Source organism: Syngnathoides biaculeatus, chromosome 10 (assembly GCF_019802595.1).
Source record: "Syngnathoides biaculeatus isolate LvHL_M chromosome 10, ASM1980259v1, whole genome shotgun sequence".
In the NCBI taxonomy this organism is placed as follows: domain Eukaryota; kingdom Metazoa; phylum Chordata; class Actinopteri; order Syngnathiformes; family Syngnathidae; genus Syngnathoides; species Syngnathoides biaculeatus.
Window position 1 is genome coordinate 28,004,977 of NC_084649.1, and position 21,880 is coordinate 28,026,856.

At 54.0% G+C, this 21,880-nt stretch overlaps 4 protein-coding genes and 1 long non-coding RNA gene across 11 annotated transcripts; 2 read left to right on the forward strand and 3 right to left on the reverse strand.

The window, feature by feature from the left end:
* The first annotated feature begins 34 nt into the window (after positions 1 to 34).
* polr2j (RNA polymerase II subunit J) lies at positions 35 to 1,237 on the forward strand. The gene is made up of 3 exons (XM_061831654.1): positions 35 to 314; positions 897 to 1,005; positions 1,081 to 1,237. Exons 1-3 carry the CDS (start codon positions 172 to 174, stop codon positions 1,180 to 1,182), a joined length of 354 nt encoding a protein of 117 aa, XP_061687638.1. The 5' UTR covers positions 35 to 171; the 3' UTR covers positions 1,183 to 1,237.
* A 337-nt stretch (positions 1,238 to 1,574) lies between these two features.
* LOC133507069 (deoxynucleotidyltransferase terminal-interacting protein 1) lies at positions 1,575 to 6,697 on the reverse strand. The gene is made up of 13 exons (XM_061831653.1): positions 6,174 to 6,697; positions 6,037 to 6,107; positions 5,881 to 5,977; positions 5,709 to 5,807; positions 5,574 to 5,633; positions 4,969 to 5,025; positions 2,633 to 2,682; positions 2,534 to 2,576; positions 2,394 to 2,452; positions 2,233 to 2,293; positions 2,101 to 2,172; positions 1,978 to 2,033; positions 1,575 to 1,905 (listed from the first exon to the last, which is right to left on the reverse strand). Exons 1-13 carry the CDS (start codon positions 6,222 to 6,224, stop codon positions 1,797 to 1,799), a joined length of 885 nt encoding a protein of 294 aa, XP_061687637.1. The 5' UTR covers positions 6,225 to 6,697; the 3' UTR covers positions 1,575 to 1,796.
* Positions 6,698 to 7,158: 461 nt separating this feature from the next.
* Positions 7,159 to 17,216, reverse strand: pcif1 (phosphorylated CTD interacting factor 1). The gene is made up of 16 exons (XM_061831644.1): positions 17,079 to 17,216; positions 14,478 to 14,629; positions 14,262 to 14,386; positions 13,767 to 13,892; positions 13,562 to 13,680; positions 12,649 to 12,803; positions 12,417 to 12,564; positions 12,223 to 12,306; positions 12,054 to 12,153; positions 11,755 to 11,914; positions 11,477 to 11,676; positions 10,876 to 10,962; positions 10,617 to 10,801; positions 10,437 to 10,530; positions 9,467 to 9,642; positions 7,159 to 8,270 (listed from the first exon to the last, which is right to left on the reverse strand). The coding sequence occupies exons 2-16, from the start codon at positions 14,599 to 14,601 to the stop codon at positions 7,988 to 7,990; spliced, it is 2,166 nt and encodes a 721-aa protein (XP_061687628.1). The 5' UTR covers positions 14,602 to 14,629; positions 17,079 to 17,216; the 3' UTR covers positions 7,159 to 7,987.
* Positions 17,217 to 17,788: 572 nt separating this feature from the next.
* On the reverse strand, positions 17,789 to 21,628 carry zgc:77375 (uncharacterized protein LOC402927 homolog). Of its 7 annotated transcripts, XM_061831651.1 has the most exons (10): positions 21,537 to 21,607; positions 21,394 to 21,444; positions 20,961 to 21,170; positions 20,563 to 20,675; positions 20,398 to 20,491; positions 20,084 to 20,117; positions 19,851 to 20,022; positions 19,458 to 19,634; positions 18,753 to 18,897; positions 18,142 to 18,448 (listed from the first exon to the last, which is right to left on the reverse strand). In XM_061831651.1, exons 1-10 carry the CDS (start codon positions 21,597 to 21,599, stop codon positions 18,287 to 18,289), a joined length of 1,221 nt encoding a protein of 406 aa, XP_061687635.1. In that variant the 5' UTR covers positions 21,600 to 21,607; the 3' UTR covers positions 18,142 to 18,286. The 7 variants fall into 7 exon arrangements, with proteins under 7 accessions (XP_061687633.1, XP_061687631.1, XP_061687629.1 ...); XM_061831647.1 differs by having other exon boundaries at positions 17,794 to 18,448; positions 20,398 to 20,791; XM_061831645.1 differs by having other exon boundaries at positions 17,794 to 18,448; positions 20,398 to 20,791; positions 20,895 to 21,170.
* Positions 18,943 to 19,523, forward strand: LOC133507071 (uncharacterized). The gene is made up of 3 exons (XR_009796733.1): positions 18,943 to 19,034; positions 19,118 to 19,302; positions 19,403 to 19,523. It is a non-coding gene; the product is annotated as an uncharacterized LOC133507071 (long non-coding RNA).
* Positions 21,629 to 21,880: the final 252 nt, after the last annotated feature.

Genomic DNA, 21,880 nt, shown 5'->3' on the forward strand with positions numbered 1-21,880 from the left:
TTGTCCCGTTCGGGGTCGCCACAGCCCAAGGGCAAACTTTCGGCCACTCGCAGTACCGCTGCCGTCCGCAGAGCGGCGCCCCGCCGCTGCACGCCGACGGAAACGCTCGTAGCGTCCGCGCTCCGACTTCCGCTCGCCGTTCGATTGTTTGGAGGCTTTCCGGCGTCCAAGATGAACGCGCCTCCCGCTTTCGAGTCTTTCCTGCTGTTCGAGGGCGAGAAGAAGATCAGCATCACCAAGGACACCAAAGTGCCCAACTCGTGCCTGTTCACGCTCAACAAGGAGGACCACACCCTCGGCAACATCATCCGAGCGTAAGGCCCGAGAGAAGCCGCGCCATTTCGACGCCTTCCCCAAACGACTCCGAAACCGCCCTTGATTTTCTCTCGCACGAATAATAACGAGGTGCCTTCTGCCCTCTAGCGGCAAAGCAGCGAATTGAGTGAAGTGAGCTACAACCATTCAAGTTGATTCGGCTGCAGAGAATCTTTGGGGCGCGGGATTGAAATATTTTCAGAGAGATTGCTGTTTTGTTTTGTTTTTTTTAATGACATTTGCAATTTTTTCCGATGGCTTTTACGGACCAAATCCGGAAATGGATGCATTGAAAATTGTTTTGCGTAGATGAACGCCAATGATACATTTGCGGTATAGAAAATTTTCATTGAAATTAAAAAAAAAAAAAAAAAAGTTTGTCACGACAAGTCGCAAACGCACAAAGCCGGTAGAGTGCAAAAAAGGCGGAGAACAAATTTGCTCACGACGCGGCTTTGTACGAATTCCCGACGCCGAGCTAAGATGATCCCTGAAACTTTTTTTCTATGTCGCCGCACTCGTCAAATAAAAGCCAAGATGAGGTTCGCGTTTTTAACCCGAAGCCTTGTTTTGTGGCGCAGGCAACTCCTGAAGGATCCTCAGGTTCTCTTCGCCGGCTACAAAGTTCCTCACCCTCTGGAGCACAAGATCGTCATCCGGGTGCAGACCACCCCCGACTACAGTCCTCAGGTGACCCGGGTCTCGCGCGCCGGACCTCCCGCCGTGGAAAACGCGAGTCCTGAACACGTGTGGCGTCTTTGTCAGGAAGCGTTCACCAACGCCATCACCGACCTGATCAGCGAGCTGTCGCTGCTGGAGGAACGCTTCCGCGTGGCCATCAAAGACAAGCAGGAAGGCATCGAGTGACGGTGATGTCACTTCCTCCTCACCTCTGCGCCAGTCAAATAAAAGCGTTTTCGTATCAGGAAGTCATTTCTTCAAATGTCAGTTGAGTTTTGACAGAAGTTGCCTCGTCGCCCATCGGGCTCCTCGGCTCGACTGCGACGGCGCTTCGAAACCTCCCACCGCCAAAAATAGTTTGCAAAGTTCAATCGGGCAATATTTAGTTGGTGACGAGAGTTGCCGCGCGAACGGAGGGAAGGAAATCGGGCCCGATTCTTTTGCCCAGACGGTAACCAAGTGCCAAAGCCTAAAGCAACAAACCGAGGAACACTTTTTTTTTTCCCCCTTTCGATTCATCACCGGGCTGAACTTTCCTTTTTCCTGTCGTCGCACTGATTTCACCGTTTGACGCAATCCATTTTATGCATCTTTTTATTTGGTTTTTCTATGCATCGACGCAGGAGAAGCTTTTCGATGCTAAAACAGGAAGGAAATGCGCTAGCTACTTAAAAAAAAAGACATCACATCGCTCGCTCACCAAATCTTAAGGTGGACTCAAAAGGGAATTCGGATCCGACCGAGCCGTCGGGACTCTGAACCGAGGGTTTGGGTTAGGCTCGCTCCGGTTTGGCCGCCCTTCAGGGTTCTGTGCCCCTCTGAGACTCCATCAGCCGCTGCATCTTCTCCACCATCCACGCGGGCACCGAAAACGGCTTCATCTCGTCCAGCTTCACGTCCGGGCAGTCCCTGCGTGGGGGGGGGGGCGCTCAGCTGTGGTGGTGGTGGTGGGGGGGGGGTGTCACGCTACGCTACGCTCACCTGTATTCGTCGCCGCGCGCCAGATCCTGGACGTCCTCCTCGATCAGCAGGTAAGCCTGAAGGAGCCGTCACAAGGGCAACGGTCAAAGTTAGCGACGGTCGCCGCGGTAACGGGCGCCTCACCATCTTGCCGCCCGTCGCCCTCATGTGGTGCCGCTCGGCCAGCCACTGCTTGTCTTTGGTGTCGGCCGCGTACTGACGAGCAGACGTTATAATCGCGAAAGGCGACGCGTCGAGGGGGCGACGCCGGCTTACCTTGAAGAGGTCGGCGTGTTTGATGTAGATCCGGCCTCTGGTCCCGCCCATCCCTAACGCCCTGCGGCGTAAAACGAACGCAAAAGCTCAGACTTTATTCTGACAGCGCCGTCTACGACTTGAACTCAATTATTTCTTGACTTTGGGGTCGGGAAACTCACTTGTTGGCTCTGGAGCCCAAAACAAAAGTGCTGCTTTCACTCAGTCTGGAAGGCTCCCACTAAAGGCCACCCCCAAAAAAAAAAAAAAAAAAAAAATATTGAACGTGAAGCAAAGCCCCGGCGCGTCCGGAACCGCTCACCTTGGGTCCGTCTCGCTTGACGGCGTCGCACTTGGCCTTCACCCTGACAAGGCATCCGTCATTAGAGCATCGTCATCGTCGGCCGGCGTTAATACTCACTGAGCCGACGGGTTGCAGGAGCGCTCGGACGCCGTCGTGCGGTTCTTCCGCTGAGGATGACAAACGCGCGTCACCGTGGGCGGGGACAAACCTTCTCAAAATACATCAAAAAATGATGAGGAAAATCCAAAACGTGCAGCCAAGGAAACTCTCAAGCGGGTTCCATTAAAAAAAAACCCGACTCGATTCCGACAGAAAAGCCAAAGAGAAACTCAGACTGAAAGTCCACAAAGGAAGCTGGAAGGCCGCTCGTGCGGACGACTTCCGCCAGACAGGAAACCTCCGTTACAAACAAAACCTTTTGCACAAAATATTCCATAAATAGGAGTTGAGTACATTTCACATTTTTCCAGGCAACTTCAGTTCTGAGACGATTTGTTCCGCTTTCTTCGTACTTGGGTCCTTCCCAACGTCTGCCGAAATTCTCTGGTCAATATATTTCACGGAAAAGAATAAATACATATTTTAGGTGCTGAGGGCAGAGGTCGACAGCCACTGATAAAAAACACACGTTTCATTTTTTGTCTCACAGTCAAAGCTTCTCCTGTTTCAGGTCCGTAAGGCTCACTGCAATTGACCCCCCCCCCCCCCCGGATATTGCGCAATCCGCGCCACTGACCAATCAGAGGCCAGAGATCCGCAGAAACCAAAGCCCGTTTTTTGCTCCCGCCATTTTCTCAGACAACATTGCATGGTCCAGTACGGGTTTAGTTAGCGTTTTATCGCGTATTTGGGTTATTGAACAAAAAATATGGTTCAGAGGCGTAGTCACGGACTTTGTAATCGTGACGACGGGTATCCCGAAAGGCGAGTCGGTGGGACTTCGATTCGTACCCTTTCCAAAAGCGAAGACCCGGTACGAGTAAATGCCTTCGATGGATCAAACTTTGTGGAAGACCGCATCATCAACTGAATCCATCTAATATCAACCGGAACACACATGTTTGCACCAAGGTATGCCCTATATTTGATTTTCAATACACGTCTCGTATAAATGAATTCAAAGTTCTTCGCTAGCATAACACTGCTGCGTGTGATCGATTGACTCACTTATTCTTTGTTGAGCGTAATTTAGCGACGATCGGACTGCGCAAACGTGTCGCTTTCTCGCCGGCTCGCGGCCGAAGCTATGCCCTAAATTTGATTTTTAATACACGTCTCGTATAATCGAATGAGACGTTCTCCGCTAGCGTAACATTGCTGCGTGTGAACGATTGAATGAAATCAGAAGCATGGCGTCTGCACGTCTAACAATGTATCGTATCGTATTTGCCATTTTTCACAAATTGTTTGTCTTACGTCAGCTCACGTGGCGTGACGTCACTTCAGGAGGCGTGGTTAAGTGCCCTGTACGGAGGGGTCAATTCTTTCATTATGTTAAATTTCACAAGAATGACAGAGACAATTTCCATTATTTTCTTTCCATACACAAAAAAATACTGTGCAGGGAATCCCTGATGAGTTCACGGCTTTGGAAGCTCCTGATAGGTTCGCTGACAACGTGTGAGCTAGAGATGGATTTAAGGCCACGCCCCAAAGACTTGTTTGGAACTGCAGAGAAATCAGAGAAAGAATCGTGGGGCTCCACAAGTCGGGTTCATCCTTGGGCGCAATTTCCAGATGCTTGGCGGTGTCACGTTCATCAGTTCGGACAATTATGAGCGCGTTTAAACATCGTGAGAATGTACAGCCGTCCGTCACACCGCTCGCTCGGGAAGGAGACGAACTCTGCGTCTCAGAAATGAAAATGCTCTGCTCTGAAATGTGCGAATCATCCCCAGAACAAAAGTGTCATTATCCGCTGGACCGACGTGGGCTCATAGGCCACTCCCCGAGAATGAAGCCTTAACTACCGGAGACGTGTCCTGTGGTCTGATGAAACCAAAGTGACCGCACGTTACATCCGGAGGAAAAAGGGGGAAGCTCGTAGGCCTGAGAACACCGCACCAACTGTGAAGCGCGTCGTGTTGCGGGGCTGCTTTGATCGTCATAAAATAGACGCCAATCGCCAAGATATGAAGGCAACGTCCGGAGACATCAGCCAGGACGCTCAAAGTTGGGCGCAAAAGGGCCTCCCGAATGGACAACGACCTGAAGCACGCCAGCGTAACGGTTCCAGAGTGGCTTGAGGAAAACAAAGTCAGCGGAAAAAAAAAAGTCGGCGTGGTCCTGATCCGAGTCCCGTGGGAAATTTCTGCCCAGATCTGGGAAGGCAACCGACAAACCTGAATGAGTTCCGTCGGGAGGACCGGCCCACGATTTCAACTGAGTACTGGCACAAGCTTGTGGAAATGTAATCGGGATCTGAGTATCCGGTATCTGGTAGGGCAAAGTACCTTTTTGGGGACTGGACTCCCTCTCTGGCTGCAGCCGTCTTCGGACCCTCGGGAGCGCTGACAACAGAACCAACAAGCAGAATCGGACATGAAGACCGCTCGGATCATCAACCGTGGCTAACGTTAACATAACAACAAAAAAATGTAAAAAATTTACGTGACTTCACTCCCGAAAGAGGAAATGTCATTTCTCCACTTGAGCGTGCGGCCTTTTTCCAAACGGTTGTCGGCTCGCTTGCGTTCCGCTTTTACCGTTTGAACTCGTGTCGATGCCTCGTCGGAAAACGCCAGCCCACTTTTGAGCCTTTGACTTCCCCCGCCGCGCTAATTGCGAGAGGCGACGCGGAGACTCGGCAAATCAGGAGAAGCAAACTTGGCGTTTCGTCCGATCCGCAATGGGAGACGCGAGGCCGGTATGTCGACGCAAAACAACACCAACACGTAAAAAGACGGTACCACTCGGCCCGGAGCACCTGAGGATCGCGGAACTGATTTCGGGAAGTTGGGAACGCCACCCCCCCCCCACCCCCAAAGAAATTGGAGTCATTTCTCCGAGAAGCCACAAGGGCGGAGACCGCGGCCGCATCCGAGTCGGTCCTCCCTACCTTGACGTTGGACTCCAGGCTGGACTTCTTCGCGTCGCTTTCGGGAAACAGCGCCTTGGCCTGTGGCGGTAACCGTGGCGACAGCCGCATCGTCATCGTACGCCGAGCGCGCTCCCGGATCGCAAAGCGTCTTACGTGTTCCAGAACGCTCCTGCAGGCTTCCGTGATGAGCTGGTCGGTGCGCACGTCCTCGCCGACGTTCTCCTTCACGTTGTGCGCCGCCTTCTCGAAGAACTGCTCGAGCCACAACGCCGGCGTCTCACTCGCAAACGCAATGGAACGCACGCAAAGGCGAGCAAACGCGCACCTTGTGGTATTTCCGGAAGACGGCCATGATGTCATCGTTGAAGCTGGGCTGCAGAACCGCCCTCAGGAGGTCCATCGACACCTGGGGGTCCGCGTAACTGCGGCGGAGACCAGTACCGGTATTCGGATTTCAGAGTGGGCGTTGTCGGCGACCTACCTGACGGTCTGCTGTGAGCGTCGCCCCCTCCTGTGGACTTGTCTGTGTTTGATCATCAGGTTGAACGGATTCTAATCCAAACACAAACAACATTAGCATGAAAGCTGAAAGCGCGTCCAGACGCGAGGCGGTCCTACCGGTTTCAGGTGGGTTCCGTCCGGCGGCCGGTTCGCGAGTTTCTCTTCCATCGATTCCGCAAACGAGCTAACAGCAACTTCCAACTTCCCAAGCCCACGACGAGCCGAGCGGAAACGGGGCCGCTCCTCCTTGTTTATTTCGATTTGTGCCTCTTGGGCCGAGGAGCGAGTAATTTGCGACTATTTAGGACGCGCTGTTGAGCCCAACTTCGACGTGGCCACCGACACCGTCCGGAAACGACTCGCCAAAACAAAGACTTTCCGACCGCAGTGAGTTGAGGCTTTTCGCTTCCCGTAGAAGACGCTCAAATCCACTTCCGCGTTTGTCAAGTCAGCCGTCATTTCCGGGACTGCAACGACCGCTGCTTCCGCGTGAAAGGGATGTTCGTATTTGCCAGATCCAACACGCAGCAAATGTGAGTCACGCGATGCTTCACAAATATTCGCAATACTCAGAACATCCTTAACAGGAGTAGTTTTCCCAAATGACGTCCCGTGCGAGGTCGCCACAGCCTACCATCTTCTTCTTCTTCTTCTACCGCCGAGTTGCGCTCATATCTTTCCTCACAACACCCCCCCCTTTTTTTTTTTTTTGGTTTGTTTGTTTGTTTGTTTTAAAGCAGACCCGGTCTAGTTTCACGCATGAAAGGACAAGTGGTGAAGGATGGAATAAATCTTTAACTGGGGTATGTATATACATTCTCCAGTCCGGTGCTTCCTGTTTACGCCACGCACCAATCATCTCATCGCTGCGTTTGGTGAGAGCAAATAAAAAGGGAAGAAGAACGTCTAAGTCGGGTTTCCATAGCGACGGACGCGTTGACAAGATGATCGAAGAGTTCACAACACAAGCGGCCTCCTTCCTTCCTTGTGAAAACCTTCACAAATCCAAGTCACTTCGCTCTCGTTTTTCGCATTTTTTTTCCTTTTATTTTACAAGTGGGGAAAAGGTCCGTCGTCCCATTTGAGCGAAAACAGTCACAACAAAAGAGAAACTAAAACCCAAAATCTCGACTGCAGGTGGTGGGAGCAAAAAACACGAGAGACGCAAGGGGGCGCCGCAGAGACCCAATTGACAGGAGGACGTTTTTGCATATTCTTCTTCTTCTTCTTCTTCTGTACAACAAATCGACGTGGTCCTCGCTACAAATGAAACGAAAGCATTTCATGCACAAAGAAAAAGGACGCAGAGCCGCGACTGACTTTGAACACGCACGCACGCGTTTACAATATAGACTTTTTTTTCTTCTTAGTAACACTTTGGTTTAGTTCTGAACAAAGTATTGTAAACAGTACGATAGAGAAAGGATGTCAAATAAAACGCCGCACGTCATCTCCACGGCGACCGGCGAGCCGTCGCCCGATTGGACGCGTCCTCGGCGCCTTCTCGCCGACGATTTGTAAGGAAAACGGCAGGCGGGCTCGACCAGTCAGTCGATTCGTGGGAAAATATCAAAATGAGTCCTCGCTTCGATCAGTTACCGGCCTACCCGCGACCGCGTCGCGGCAGCTTTTGCACAGAGCGTAAAGCGGCGCCGCGTTCGCACGGTCGGACGGACGTACTTCGGACCGGCGGGTCAGAGGCGGAACGGTGGTGTGGAAATGTTTTGACGTTGCAACTCCCCTAATTGTGATGGGAACAAGTCAAGAGCAGCCAACGTCAGCCCTCGACTGCGGGCGGTAAAAAAATGGCCGTCAACACGTGCCCGCCTCAAGTCCAAAATGGGGAAAAAGAAAAAGATAGCTGCCTTGTCGTCCGATCCCCAAGCGGGAGCCGTTATTGCTGAAAAGCCAGCGACCGATCGACGCTCCTTTTACACGGGGGCCATCTCGTCCCGCGGACTGCCGCCGTTGTTGTTGTTGTCGTGGTTACCGGCCTCCTCGGCGGCGGACGAGGAGTCCCTGTCGGCCGGCGCCGGGTGGGCGGGACCCCGGGACGCCAAGGCGGGCGTGGCGGCGGCGACGGCTCGCGAGGGGCGGTAGGACGCCGTCAGCTCGGCCAAGCGCTCCGGCGTGGGCGCCCACTTGGCGAAGCCGGCCGCGTTCTGGAGGAAAAGCACCGCCGTGCCGTGAGCCGCCCGGTAGTACATCTCCTCCCTGCGTGCGCGCGCACACACACACACACACAATTAATCCTGGCTTTTTGCTTTGAACAGCGCTGAAACATTTCTTTTAGTATTGGTCCCGTGGCCGTGTTCATATTTCCTATAAATGAAGGCGAATGCCACTCATCTGTTGCAGCCCCCCCAACAACTTTTTGTTTCTTTTTTTGACGCGTCACGAGGAGGAAACGGCGCCTGTAGCGGGCTGCAAGTCCGACTAGTTCCAACATTTTGCATCTAATATCTGCCAACTTTATATTTGCGTGCAGCCGCACGTGCACGCTATGCGTGTTCTAAAGGTGACCCAAAATAAAAGGCATAAACGGCATCTTGAGCTCCCCCAAACTATGACTGAGGTGACATACAAAATGGAAAAAGACCAATGCAAATGCAAAGAAGTTATTGTGTTTCGTTAAAAAGAAAACATTTGTTCTGGTTTCAGCAAAACGCATCACAATTGCAGAACATGAAATTGTCACCTGGTGATTATTAAAGAACGGCAAAATGTAGAATGAAAGCACATCTCGGCTTTCATTTTTTTTAGTTTAGCCTCGAGTGGACCTGTACAACATAAAATTTGGTGGGGCTTGAAAATGCTGACAGGGTTGGCAATGGGGGGGGGCGGCTTTCTTTTCTGAAAATGGCTGCCAATCAGCATATCATAAAACAAAAGGGAAGGGAAAGATGGTTTTTCACATCCATGTCTTCATTTTGTGTGCTGTGCCTTTAATTCCACTCTCTCATTTATTATTCAAGCGAGGAGGAGGAGGAGGAGGGTGAAATACATTTTTGGTGAATTTTTCAAAGTGTGGGCTTACAGTTCTGAGGTCCCGGGTTCGATCCCGGACCCGCTTGTGTGGATTTGCGCATTCTCCCCGGGTGGGCACGCCCACATTTCCTCCCACATCCCAGAAAAGACGAAACATTCATTGGACATTAAAAATTGGGAGTGCGGCGCCCCCTGCCCGAAGATAGCCGGGATCGGTTCCGGCGCTCGCGTGACCGTCGTGAGGATAAGCGGCTCAGAAAGTGGATGGATTTTTCAAACTAAATGGCTTACTCTTATTTCAAAATTGTGGATCTGTGACTTGTGAGGCGTGAGGCAGTGAGGGAGTTTTTGAGTTTGGGCAGAATACGGCGCGACAACGTGAACATGTCGACGGATTCGGGAGCGCCCGCCGCGTGGGTCACCTCTTGCAGATGTGCTGACTTCCGGATCGGTACTCGTGCTCGTAGGCGGGCACGCTCATCTGGTGGCGCAGGAAGCGACTGGCCTCCATGCGGCCGAGGGCCGGGGTCACGGGGTCGCGCCACTCGGGGACGAAGACGATGAAGGACAGCGGCTCGCTCGACTGCTCCAGAAGGTCCTGGCGTTGGGAAGAAGGACGACGCTCTTCATTTTCAACTTTGAATCCTGACGAGCATTTTGCATTTTGGGAACCTCTGCCCAATTCCTTCATTCGGGCTCCGAAACGCACAAATAGTACTTCTGAGCAATATTTAGTCGTCGTTCCACCGCCGCCGATCAAGTTTGGATCTGCTCCCAAAATGGAGCAACGAGTCCGTTTCCAGGACTTGTTCGTCGATCGCGCGCTTCAGGACCTTGCAAAGTATTCTCTCGCGTTCGTGTCCAAAAGTCAAAAGTCACGGACGGCCCATTGACAAAAGTTGACGTTCTAGCAACGTTAAGACAACTAACGGACTCTAATCCGACGGCTCGAACTTTCGGGGCAGTTTCTGGTCTCTCCGCCTCGCGCCCGTTCTCCCATCAATTTCCTTTTGATGACGGAGGCAAAATCGTCCAGAGATTGTCGACAACGTCTTCGGCTGTCGGACGGTCGCAGGACGACGCCGCGAGACGCGGGACCGACCGGGCTACGGATAAACGAGTCCATATTCTTTGCGGAGCCCATCGAACGGCGAATCATTACCGAGCGATCGGTAGCATAAAATGCTAATTACTGGACGATACCGATCAGATGGCTAAAATCAATTTTGTTTGAATCCACTTCAGTCACCACATGATTGTCTTCATTTCCTATTGCTCATAAAAATGTGGCTTTTTGTAGCTTAGCATCTTTTTGTTTGCTGGAGGAATTAGTACACGTGGCAATATACACCTTTTTGGGTTCTTGTTTTTTGACTTTGTGCAAAACGTCACCTCAAAGTGCGTCACCATGGCGTCCATCAGCTCCTCGCAGAACGGCGGGTTGGCTTCGAACGAGCCGCTGACGGGACAGAAGGACAGGAAGGGCCTGCAGAGACGCACGCACGCACGCACTTAGTACACGGCGGCGTGCAGGGAGGCGGGGGGGGGGGGGGGGAGGGGGGGAGGCCTCACCCACGCGATCCGAAGTAGCAGTCGGTGTCGGGGAAGGCCGAGCAGAACTGTTTGTAGTAGCAGTTGAGCGGCGAGGCGAAACACTCGAAGGAAACGCCAAACTGACGATGCAAAGCCTCAAAGACGGACACCGGCAGCGCCCCCTGGAGGCCCGTACCCTCGTTGGCGGTGCTGCCGAACATCACCTGTGGGGGGGGGGGGGGGCACGTCATCCGCTGCATCGCGCGAACCCGGCAAGTCGGGCGGAAAGCGGGCTGACCTGGTAGCGCTTGAGCAGGCACCAAACCCTCGACAGGAACTTCTCGAAGCGAGAGTCGTCGATGCAGCTGTACCTGTACAGCAGCTCCTACACACATACACACACGTGCGGTACATGGTGGGACCGGGATTGGGGTTCAAAGAGAAAGGTGAAATGTGTCACGCGCATTTATTTTTGCCGCCAGTACCGATCCAGCGCCGGCTCGTCTTCCCGTGTCAGCTCATTCGTGCAAATGAACGCGTTTCGGTCATTCTCGCAAGAAAAAAAAACTCATTCACATGCACGACAAGAGAAACGCGCAAATATTTGACAGTTAAAGGGCGAATATTTCCCCAGAGCCCAGATTCGTTCTGCCACTTGAGCAAATCACTGCAGCCGAGCCGGAATGCAACTGCCGGCGTACCTCCACTTACGAAACGCCGCCTGCGAAAAATATCGCCTCTAGTTATGAAGCAAATTCAAGATAACAAAAGGGAAAAAAAAAATAGAGGCTGGATTCCCCAAATCCACCAAACGGATCTGGCGCGAGAGAGCCGCACCAAAGGTAAACAAATATCTATTATTCTTTCCATCGCGTACTTTGACGAAGCCGGGCGCTCACCAGCTTGCTGAAGTGTCCCCTGTTGACTTTGACCATCTCCCCTCGGAATCGCAGGCAGGCCACGTCGTTCTCGAAGTGAAGCTCCACCCGCGGGAGGGCGGGCGACGCCTGCGCCAAACGTAACGGGTAGCAGTACACCAGGCGAGACGACGACGACGGCGGCGGCGGCGGCGACGAGGAAGAGGACGACGCCGACGCCTCTGAACACGACGGGAGACGTTTCAATCCACCGCTTTTGTTTACGCCGGAGCGGACGAGCGCGCCCGCGGCCGCGTTACCTGCCGGCGGGTCCGGCAGCAGGCCGAGGTGCGTGTGCCGGAGACGTCTGCTGTACTCCGAGGACAGCTGGTAGATCTTGGAGCAGATTCCCTCCACGGAGTCTTTGGCCACGGCGGTCACGTGGGGGCCGCACTGCTGCCGGAGGTGCTCCAGGCGGTCCTGCGGCGACGGTGAGCGCTTTCAACTACGGGCCCGTCACCGAGCCAAAAACGCATCTCGTGTAGCTTTGCCACCTTCACTCGAGACGCCGAAGGGAGCAAAACGCAGCACAAGACAAAGCGAGAGAGCGACACAGTACCATGTAGTCCTCCTTGCTGGCCGAGTGGTCCCGGCGCAACCAGCTCATGGTGTCCTCCGCGTTCCACTTGACCACCTTGCGGCTCTCCGGGCTGGCGTTCCTGCGGAGGGCGCAGGGTTAGCCGGCGCGGAAATGCCCGCCGTCGGGGGCCGGAGGGAGCGCCGCGCACCTGGAGTCGATCATCTTCTTGGCCGCTTCGGCGTATTTGAACAGAAGCTTCCGGGCCTCCTCCTTGTATTTGATGCGGGACAGCCTGACGCGCAGCGCAAACGCCGCCGTAGGAACGAACGCGACGGTCAATTGAGCCCGAGCGTAACGAACGCATTGCTCGCGTTTAGCTGCCGTCGCCCGGACCGGACAAACCTGATGGGGATGTCGTTCATCACCTCTCGGAACATGGACGGCGAGATGACGGGCTCGCAGTCGCTCGGCAACAGGGGGTCCGAACCTTTGTCCAGCACTTTCCTCTCCAGCAGCCAGCGGTTGAACGACTCCCGGGGCGGGTCGATGCCTGGCGCGCGGGCCCAAAATGCAAAATGGACACCGGCTCTCGGCTGCTACGCGTGGTCATTGTGTGCGCGCGTAGCGCCCGCACCTTCTCGCTGGTGGCAAAGTTCGTGGTAGTGTTGCCTCAGTTTGGTGACCAGCTGAGCTCTCTGCAGCTCGATCTCGGGGTGGGGGGGCAGGTGTCGGGCGGGGGGGTGCTCTCGGATCACGGCGTTGGTCTGGATGTCCAGATCCCAGTAGACGCTGTGCGGGAGTCACAGGAAAAATAAAGAAATAAAGTCACCCTAATACAGCGGCGAAAATTGGAAATTTGGGGCCGGGGGGGGGGGGGGGGGGGGGCAGTTTGGGGGTGACCGCTTGACCTTATGTCAACTAGCCAAAAGGCGCTCAAATGAGCCTCAGCGGTCAACTTGAAGTTTCCGGCCAAAGGTTTTGGGGGGGTCCAGGTGTAGACCTGGTCTCCTGCCAAAACGCGGCTCGGGTTGAACTCCAGGCCTGGAACAGTTTTTATTCAGGGAGCCTTTTGAATCCACTTTGACGCGCAACAACATCTGAACGCAATCTTTAGTTAGCCGCATTTTCTTCCCCGGTTGCTAATGTTGAAAGTTCCAATTTTCAAATGTTCCCATGACGTCGAATCGAGTTTCAAGAAGAAAATCGCCACCTCATTTTGAAAACGCTTGACTGGCTGCCCGTTTAGCGATTGTCGAGGGGCTTTTTGGTCATAAAAGTCCAATTTGATTTTTTTTTTTTTTTTTTTTCTTGGACTATTTTGACTTTTGTTTTTGCAGAACTATAGCCCCCCACCCCCCACAAAAAGCCAATTTACAAAGAGTTTTTTTTTTTTTCTCGTCATATTCAGATGATATCATTTTGTTCCATCCGTGCATCAAATATCTGAGCCGCTCATCCTTACAAGGGGGGCCATTTTCCGGTAAGAGACGGCATTTGTTCGCCCGCAGCAAAATCAATTCACACGCGAGACGGACCGGACGACTCACATGGCCGGCCTGTAAGGAGCGGGGACGGGCGCGGGGGCGGCGCCCTGTTTGTCATCGGGGGCGGCGCTCCAGGGTTTGGCGCCGGGCGGGCCGGGCGAGATGGGCGTGGTGGGCTCGGCCTGAAGGAGCGAGAGCGGCGTGGTGCCTTTTAAGAGGGTTGTTGTTGTTCTTCTTCACAAGGTGCCGCGGGGCACAAAATTCTTACCTTGGCCCGTTTGAGACTGTTGGGCCCGCCCGCCTGCTCCTCAGAGCTCCGCCTCTTCCGCTGGCCGTTGCCTAGGTTGGCGTCGACGCCCTCTGCCGGGGCGGCGTTCAGGCCCAGAGGATCGGACTGCGCACACGGCGGCGCTCATATTCAGCAACGGCAAATACAAAAGAACTAAAAAGACATCCGCTTGACGTTCACGCAGTCCGACACTGGATTGGCTTTTCCCATCGTCTAATCTTTTTTAAGCGGTTTTGGTCATTTCCATCAAAACGAAAGCGATTCTAAAAGATTACCAAGACGGCTCTGAAATGAACGAAATGTGTTGCGACGGAAATTAAGAAAAGCAGAATCGAATCCAGACTTTTTCTTTTCCTTTGATTGCGACGACGACGACTGTCACGTCGTCCCCCGCTCCCCAAAACCCCCACCCACACCCAAAGGCAGCCTCCCAATCCGGTCGGTTGGTCGGTCGGTCCAAGAGACGCAACTCACGATGACGTCGTGCTGGCCCAACACCGGCACCTCCCACAGACTCTGATTGGTGAACCTGTTGAAGTAATACGGACGGTTCTCCCGCCGAGACCAACACTTGGACCACCCCGCCTGGATCAGCTCATCTGGGGGCGGAGAAAGAGAAAGAGCGTGAGACCGAGCCGCTAGCGGCGAGACAGGTCAAGACAAATGAGACGGCCGGCGAGCGGGCACCACCTGGCAGTTCGGGCGGCTTGGCGGCGGACGGCGAGAGCGGCGGGCCGTGCGAGGCGGCGGACGTGCCGGGAGAATGGACCACGGCCGCCTCCCCCTTCAGCGATGCCTGGCTCTCATTGGACATGTCGGCTCCTCGTCACAAGGGCATCGACCTGGACAAAGACGACGACTTGTGACTCGGCAACAGAATCACAACCGGCTTCATCAGTCGACGCGCAAGAGAGAGCGAACCGAAAATGACAACGGACGGCACCACCGGGATGCGGCTTGCGAACATTTGACCGCTTGAGGAGCTCAAGGAAAACGCTGCACTACGTATTCATATAAAAACAAAAAGCCGCGTTGAATACAAAAGAGAAGATTCCAGCTTCCACTCCTTTAGCGTATAATCTGTTTTGTTTGACTTTATTTTTATTCATCATCCCTCCCACATTTTTCACCAACTTGACACAACGAGTTTCAGATTTATTTGGCATTGCAATGAAAAAAACGTACTCGTCGGCTTTGTGAGAAGCCAGAGGGTCAAAATGTGAATTTTAAACAGCAAACTGCTGGGTTGGAGCCTCCATCGAGGAGGTGGCGTCGTTACCCTTCGACCAAGACCTATCCGAACAAAGAGTGCTGCAACACATGTAGACAGTACATCTGAAACAAATCCAAAAACCGCTTCAACTTGCAACTGTCCAAATCGTGGGAATTTCTGCCCCTCAACAGTAAACATTTCTGCAGCCCTCCATAAAAGCAGACAGATTCTTTTGGGGTTTGCAAACATCTGAAAACAACAACCAACATTTTTGGCGATTTTTTTTACATTATTCACGAAACCAGCAACTGAGAGATTAATTAACCCTAAAATGGCAGCCCTCGTAAAAGACAAGATAATTGTACTCATAGACGTTTGTTCTTTATGCTGTGAAAAGAACTCAAGTATATAAGCGCAGCCCCAAGAAGCAGCCGAGTCCTCTCGATGAAACCGACAACCGTCCGTCTGTCCTACTCAAAGCCTCTGAGCAAGCGTTACGACCGTAAACGGTCGCCGCCAGGTCAAATCTCCTTTCATTAAAAGGACCTCCAGCGGACCGCCAGCGAGGGAGCGCCCAGTTCGCATTGGTGACTGCCAGCGATAGAACTGCTAAAAGCAGGCCAAGTTATTTATGACAGAGGAAGTGGAATTCCACCAAATGGCCACCGGAGGCAAGGAGGTGTCAGTCAGCCCATCGGTTTTATGTTCATCTATCACAGTCGGGTTTGGTGCTGCCGCAAAGGGAAGGAGGGAGAGAGAGAAAGAAAATGACTTCACTCTTGAAAATAAATAAACAAACATGGCGTCACTCTTGAGGACTTCCACAACTAAATCAAAGCCTCTTGCAGTTCCATCCGTCGTAAAAAGCGGCAAACGTTCCGACAGCTTCTCCATCCTCACGTGCGCTTAATGTTCACTTTCATTGCAACACGATGGCAATTTCGCAGCTTTTTGTGCACCGTTTGCGTACGCTTGCCGATTACGACTGACCGGTGGCGTTTGACAATCCTCTGCGGCATTTTCGCAGTCATCACTGGACGGTGACTTTGCGTTGCGCGAGGACGCATTTTGCATCATTCTCGTGCAATTCCAGCAATATCAGCATCCCCACATGAGCAGTTGGCCATTCATAACTCCACACAGGTGATGCCCGAAATGTCAATTTTTGTCCCAATGTTGTCATACTAGAGCAGCTGGTGTGTCTTGAACATACTTGACCAAAGAAAGGTGATTCTGGTACGTCCCGGTGACGTCACTGGGCTCGCCGTTCCCGACCGCCCAACAAATTCGACAATATGTAGAAGGTGCAAGCGTTTTAAGCCAGATGGCAACATAGCTTCCCTTCAAACACATTTTCCTGGATCTAGAAACAAAGTGGACTTTAACTAGTAAATGAGCCTCATTTGTATTTATTGGGTTTTTCAACGTACGTCTGGAGGATTTCGTGGCACGACTTTCGGGGTTTGGCGCTGGCGTGTCAACAGGACGCCGCGATGAAGGTTTCGAGGGAAAATAGAGAAGCGCCACAAGACGAGTTCGGAATCATTACCGATGGCTAATAACCTTCGCGTCCGTGCCCAAACTAAAGTCTCCATTGTGCTTGTGGTCTTGTTTTGCACCATCTCCGGCGGCTCCAGAAATGAGCGCCATGGTCGCACGCATGCGCAGTGGCAGCGCTGCACACTAAACACGGAGGAGGAGGCGACGGCACGGCGGCGGCGACGACGACGACGACCAGCCAAACGGGGGAGGACAACAAAAGACCGCGGACGGGCAGACGGACGCGCGGGTCGTCGGACTGCGTCGCCGACGACGACGACGACGAGCGTGACGGCTCGCCAGCTGCCATCTTGTCCGTCCGTCCGGGCCGCCGCCGCCGTTCGGGCGCCACTAGTCCTCCTCGCACAAGATGGCGGACACGCCCCTGCCACAGCGCCGCGCGTCCCGCGAACTCATTCCCGGTCGTCGCTGCGCTATTCGGACGCCGAACGAGGCCTCGTGCGGCTCATTTCAAAGCCGGCAGCTTCCGACGCGTCGGCGCGGCGTCGGGGCGGCTCCGGCGCGCCGCCTCGCCTTACCTGAAGCGTTTGAAAGGCTGCGAGTCGCGGGCTCTGCCTGTCGCTTCGGGGTCCTCCGCTTCGCTCCCTCCCCGCCTGCTCAGACATCTTTACAGGGGACAGCAAAGCGTTACTGCGCTTGCGCCGAGAAGCGCGCACTTCCGGTGCGCGGCCGTCGCGTCCTTGCCGCCATTTTGAGCGTCTACAATGACGCTACTGTTTTGGTTTCATTTTTTTGGGGGAGGGAGGGGGGGGGGTTGTACTATATCAGTGATTCCCGACCAGTGTCCCTCGAGTACGTTCCAGCTCTGCCGTACATAATCGCTCCAAAAATATCAAATATCATGATGCCAGTGAGATCCAGTCGTTAATTGATCCACCGTTTATGACGTTTTGGATTGTTGGTGTGCCGTGAGCTTTTCCTCGTGGAAAATGAGTGTAGATTTACAACTCAACGACATATTTCTTTATTTATTTTATTATTATTTAAGAAAGAAAACAATGTTTTAGGCAAACGCAAAAGATTCTCACCACATTACCACTTTTTTTTGTAATTATGGAAAATGCTTACATGTATAATAAACATCCATATAAAACCAATATCATGTGACTATACCAGCTTGGATTACATGAATACAATATTTAGCATGAGGCGTCACAGTGAGTGACACGGTTAGTTAGTAGGATAAAAAAAAAGTTGTATTGCGAGCTCAAGAGAGCGCCCTATAAAAAAAAAAAAAAAGTGTTATTGTTGGGGTGGGGGGGGGGGTTAAACGACAGCGTCCCAGACATCAGATGGGCAGAAGCTGCAAATTGTGACTCGAGGACACTTTGCAGGGCAAATGGAGCGCATCCTTTTGGCCACAAGCACATGCGGCACCTCCTCAGGCCACGAGAATCAAGAAAAAAAAAAAAAAAATGGTGGCTGGATACAAAAAGGTTGCAGTTACTTGAAATCATCTTTCGTCTTGAGATACGAGCGTAGGCCCCCGCCCGCCGCTAGATGGCGCAATTAAACAACAGAGCGTCCACCTTGGTTTACTTGTAGTGGAAGGACAAAATCAGTTGGGGGCGCCAATTGCTGAAGGATGAGGAAGGACAGTATATTAGGCACGCTTGTCTTTTGGACTGAGTGCACTTTTTTGCCTTTCCTTCATTGGGACAGGGAACTCGTTCGACAGGCGGACCCGCCCTGGGACGCTTGTGACGTCGCGGCTTCCCGTGCCGCGTCAGAGGTGGCGCCGGAGCACCAGGTCGACGGCCGCCTCCACGTCGTCCACCACGTAGCTGGGCTCCGCCAGGCCCGCCTCCGCCGCCATGTCCCGGTGGCCGTGCAGGAAGACGCTCTCCGGGGCCGACGCCGACGGGCGCTTGTAGACGCCCGTGCACACCTGACGTCAAAGCGGGACGCTCGCAATCAGCAAATCCACGCTCCGATGCAAAATATCCGTCAACTAGTGGAACGCTTCGCTTGTCAAATTTTGGAATTTTTCAATCCATTTTTTTTGTTACGCGGTCACAACGCAACGCAAAGAACGTGAAATGCGGTTGGACAAAAAAAAAAAAAGGGCACAGCGTCGCACACTTTGCTGGCCGGCGGAGAACTTTCTTCACGCGTGTCGCACCTCCCGCGAGGCCGCGCGAGAACGCCTGGTCGTCCGCCACGAGTGCGCGCGCGTCACGGTCGCCACCTACCAGGACCGATCGGCAGCGGGCGGCGGGCAGCGCCGGCTCCTCCTCGTCGGGCTGGGCCGCGCCCGCTGGACTTCCCCGCCGGTGCTGCTGAGCCAGGTAGCGATCGTAAAGGTTGGCGCCGTAAATGTCCGTCATTGGGTTGTCGCTGAGAAGCGGCAGAAAAAACAACCAAACGCCGTTTTTTTCTCGTCAGGGCAAATATTTGGATGACGTGTGGAACTGCTGTACGTTCCCTTCTTCGTACAATACACACGTCGTAGAAACACAAGCAGCATTCCGAGGGTAGAACTCTGCGCAACCAATCCATTACAACGGTGTGGTATTACTAGCATATGTCGTAAATTTGATCAAGGTTATTTTTACAGCGTCGCAAGGCTCTTTCCGTGCCATTGACGCCTTTGGAAGTCAAATAGTGAATCCGTGTTGTTTGGGGAGCCTGGCAGTGACTTCGCATCTCCCCAGATATGACGTGCATCTTCAAACACTGCAATATTATCGCGCCTGCTGCGTTCTCGTCTTAACCTTTTCGACAGTGTCGGCTATGTGCGAGGTGAAGACTTTTGACTTTGTAGCTATCCTGTGTAACCCTACGTACAGTTTACTTAGAAAATCTATTTCACACATGCACTGTTTTCCATTTGCGTTTGCAGCGATGAATGCCAAACGAAGGTTTCCATTGGGGAAGGCGAGCCTCGACGTGCTTACCCGATGGCGTAGATGGTTTGGACTCGGCGGTGGAGGTTGCTCCGCGTGAGCGCGCGCCGGGCGTAGCGGTACGTGAGCAGGCCGGGCTTCCCCAGCAGCGCCTCGTAGCGCAAGTCGGCGCCAGTCAACTTCTTGTAGGCCGACTCCAAGCACAGCAGGAACATGCCGTGGCCCAAACTGGCAACACACAAACGCCCTTTCGGATCAAAGAGCAAAGAAGGATCCGCGTGCTAATCGTGCTCGCGAGCGAGGCGACACTATCGACCAGATGACGGAAATACTCGACTAACGTCGGCTTGGGAGTTCCCTCCCCCAAGCCCGAGCGCAAAAGTCAATTCGCCCTTCCGTGGAATCGACCTTCCCCGTCCGAGTCAGTTGAAAAGAGGCGTTTACCGCGGCGAGGGCGCCTGGGCCATCCAGAGCAGGTCCAGGTTGCAGGCCAGAACCGGCAACTGGCGCGCCGGCCGCCGGTAGGCGCGGGACGGGCGGCCGTCGGTCAGCAACACGTCCAGCAGCAGCTGCAGGTTGGTCTCCCAGCGCACGGGCTCGCCGAACAGCACCACGGCTGCGGGAAGGCCGAGCGTCAGGGTCGGATCGGGTCGGACCGGACCGCCGGCCGCTCTTACCTTCGATCGCCGTCGACTCCGCCGGTCGCTCGGCCTGGAAGGCAAAATAACCTTCAGCCGAGCTGTCACTTCCCTCCTTTCCACGCCAAACGTGTACTTTTTGCTTGAGATCGAGACCCTTTGGGCACCTTACGTCCGTTACGTACTTTTTTTCTTCTGTTTTTCTTGCTTGACACACTCATTTTTCAATTTATTTGAAACCTGTATGCAATTTGCACTTCAACTGTTGTTTTTGTAAGCTGAGAAATATTTTGTGGCGTCGTGACTGCGATCGTGAGCGTACTTTTGTGTACTTGGCGTGGCAGTGTACATACGGGCGGCTCGGGTCTCCTGCTGTGGTCGACCATGTCCAGCAAGGGGTGCTGTCGGCAAAGCTGCTCCACGCTCACCACCTTCTTGAAACCCAAACTGAGCGGCGGGGTCAAGGGTCAGCGGACTCTCGCGCAACCTCCCGCACGGCGGTCCATTTTCAAGGATACGAGCGGGCGATGTCCGAGACGGGTCCCTGGCCCGACACCAGCACGCATTTGTCGTGGAAGCTGGACAACATCCGCAGAGGGCTGTACGACAAAACCACCTGATCCGGACTGATCTGGACACGCGAGCTCGGGTTACAGACGCGGCCCAGTGAAACCAGAACAAAACACACAAGACACTGAAAGAGATCCGGCCTCTGCTCACGCGGTCGCCAGCCGATCGCAGGCAAACCTACGGGCAATTGGGAGTCACCAATGAATGAAACTTTTGGGATGTGGGAGAAAAGCCGAGATTCGAACCCCGGTCCTCTGAACTGTGAGGCGGACGCGCTAACCAGTTTCTCCACCACTGAAGAAACAAGATCCACACACACACACACACACACACAGGCCCCGCCCACCCGCACGTCCAGGAGCGCCGACAACTGCTGCGCCTTCCGTTGCGGCTGACAACTTCCGGCGTTGGTGACGAAGACGACGGGCAGCAGGAAGCGGCCGTCGGCGTCCAGCAGCTTCCGGAAGGCTCGTCGGGCCGCCGGGATGACGGAACCGCCGCGCAGCAGGACGCCGTCCACGTCCAGGAGGATGCCCGCCTCGCCGCCGCCGTGACGCTGCGATGGCACGGCGCACGCACACACACACACACACACACCACACACACACACACGCCCGGTTCAGCGCCCGTCGGTTCGAGCCCCGGCGACGCGCAATCGGTCGGTCGAGACGCCCCGAAAGACCAAACTCCGAAATGCGCGTGCATGGATGAAAAGTTACTTTAGCCGGTGCGCATTTCAAAATGAGAACCTGAAAAATAATCATCAAAATAATAATAACCCATCTCGCAGTGGCCCGGGAGAACGCCCACATCAAAGCCGCCGAACCACCCTGGAAGCAAACTGTTGCTTTTTTTGACGATCGCGCACGTGCTCGCCTTCTTTTCCGATTCGTTGACGGTTGTCGAGAGCGCGCACACCAACCTGCCTGGCGGCGGGGACGCGCGCGACGGTCCTGAGCGCGTGCTGCAGGCGCGGAGCCCACATCGGGACGACGACGACGACGACGACGACGGCGGCGGCGGCGGCGGCGCTCTTATAAGAAAAAAGGGGGGGGTCTCTGTGACGTCACGAGCGGGGGCGGGACGCGGACACGGCAGCCAATCGCCAGAAAGCGGACCCGACGCCGCTGTCCATTGCCCCCTTCAATCCTGGGTTAGGGTTTTGTGTTTTGGGTGCGGTCCAGGCCAGGCGACTACGGAAACGGACAACTGGGCCGGTTCTTTCGGCGGTCCCATTTCTAGTGGCCACGGATTGGTTGGTCAGGA

Excerpts from the sequence above, each read along its gene's own strand:
- LOC133507069 (XM_061831653.1), bottom strand. The coding sequence starts at position 6,224 with ATGGAAGAGAAACTCGCGAACCGGCCGCCGGACGGAACCCACCTGAAA. Across the intron at positions 5,978-6,036 it reads CGCTCACAGCAGACCGTCAG|TTACGCGGACCCCCAGGTGT; the intron begins GTAGGTCGCCGA and ends TCTCCGCCGCAG. Across the intron at positions 1,906-1,977 it reads GCGCGCGGCGACGAATACAG|GGACTGCCCGGACGTGAAGC; the intron begins GTGAGCGTAGCG and ends CCCCCCACGCAG.
- pcif1 (XM_061831644.1), bottom strand. The coding sequence starts at position 14,601 with ATGTCCAATGAGAGCCAGGCATCGCTGAAGGGGGAGGCGGCCGTGGTC. Across the intron at positions 12,804-13,561 it reads GCTCCTTACAGGCCGGCCAT|CGTCTACTGGGATCTGGACA; the intron begins GTGAGTCGTCCG and ends ACTCCCGCACAG. Across the intron at positions 10,802-10,875 it reads GCCTGCTCAAGCGCTACCAG|GTGATGTTCGGCAGCACCGC; the intron begins GTCAGCCCGCTT and ends CCCCCCCCACAG.
- polr2j (XM_061831654.1), top strand. The coding sequence starts at position 172 with ATGAACGCGCCTCCCGCTTTCGAGTCTTTCCTGCTGTTCGAGGGCGAG. Across the intron at positions 315-896 it reads CTCGGCAACATCATCCGAGC|GCAACTCCTGAAGGATCCTC; the intron begins GTAAGGCCCGAG and ends TTTGTGGCGCAG. Across the intron at positions 1,006-1,080 it reads CCCCCGACTACAGTCCTCAG|GAAGCGTTCACCAACGCCAT; the intron begins GTGACCCGGGTC and ends CGTCTTTGTCAG.
- zgc:77375 (XM_061831645.1), bottom strand. The coding sequence starts at position 21,599 with ATGTGGGCTCCGCGCCTGCAGCACGCGCTCAGGACCGTCGCGCGCGTC. Across the intron at positions 20,792-20,894 it reads CTTCAGTGGTGGAGAAACTG|GTTTGCCTGCGATCGGCTGG; the intron begins GTTAGCGCGTCC and ends AATTGCCCGTAG. Across the intron at positions 18,898-19,457 it reads CAAACCATCTACGCCATCGG|CGACAACCCAATGACGGACA; the intron begins GTAAGCACGTCG and ends GCCGCTTCTCAG.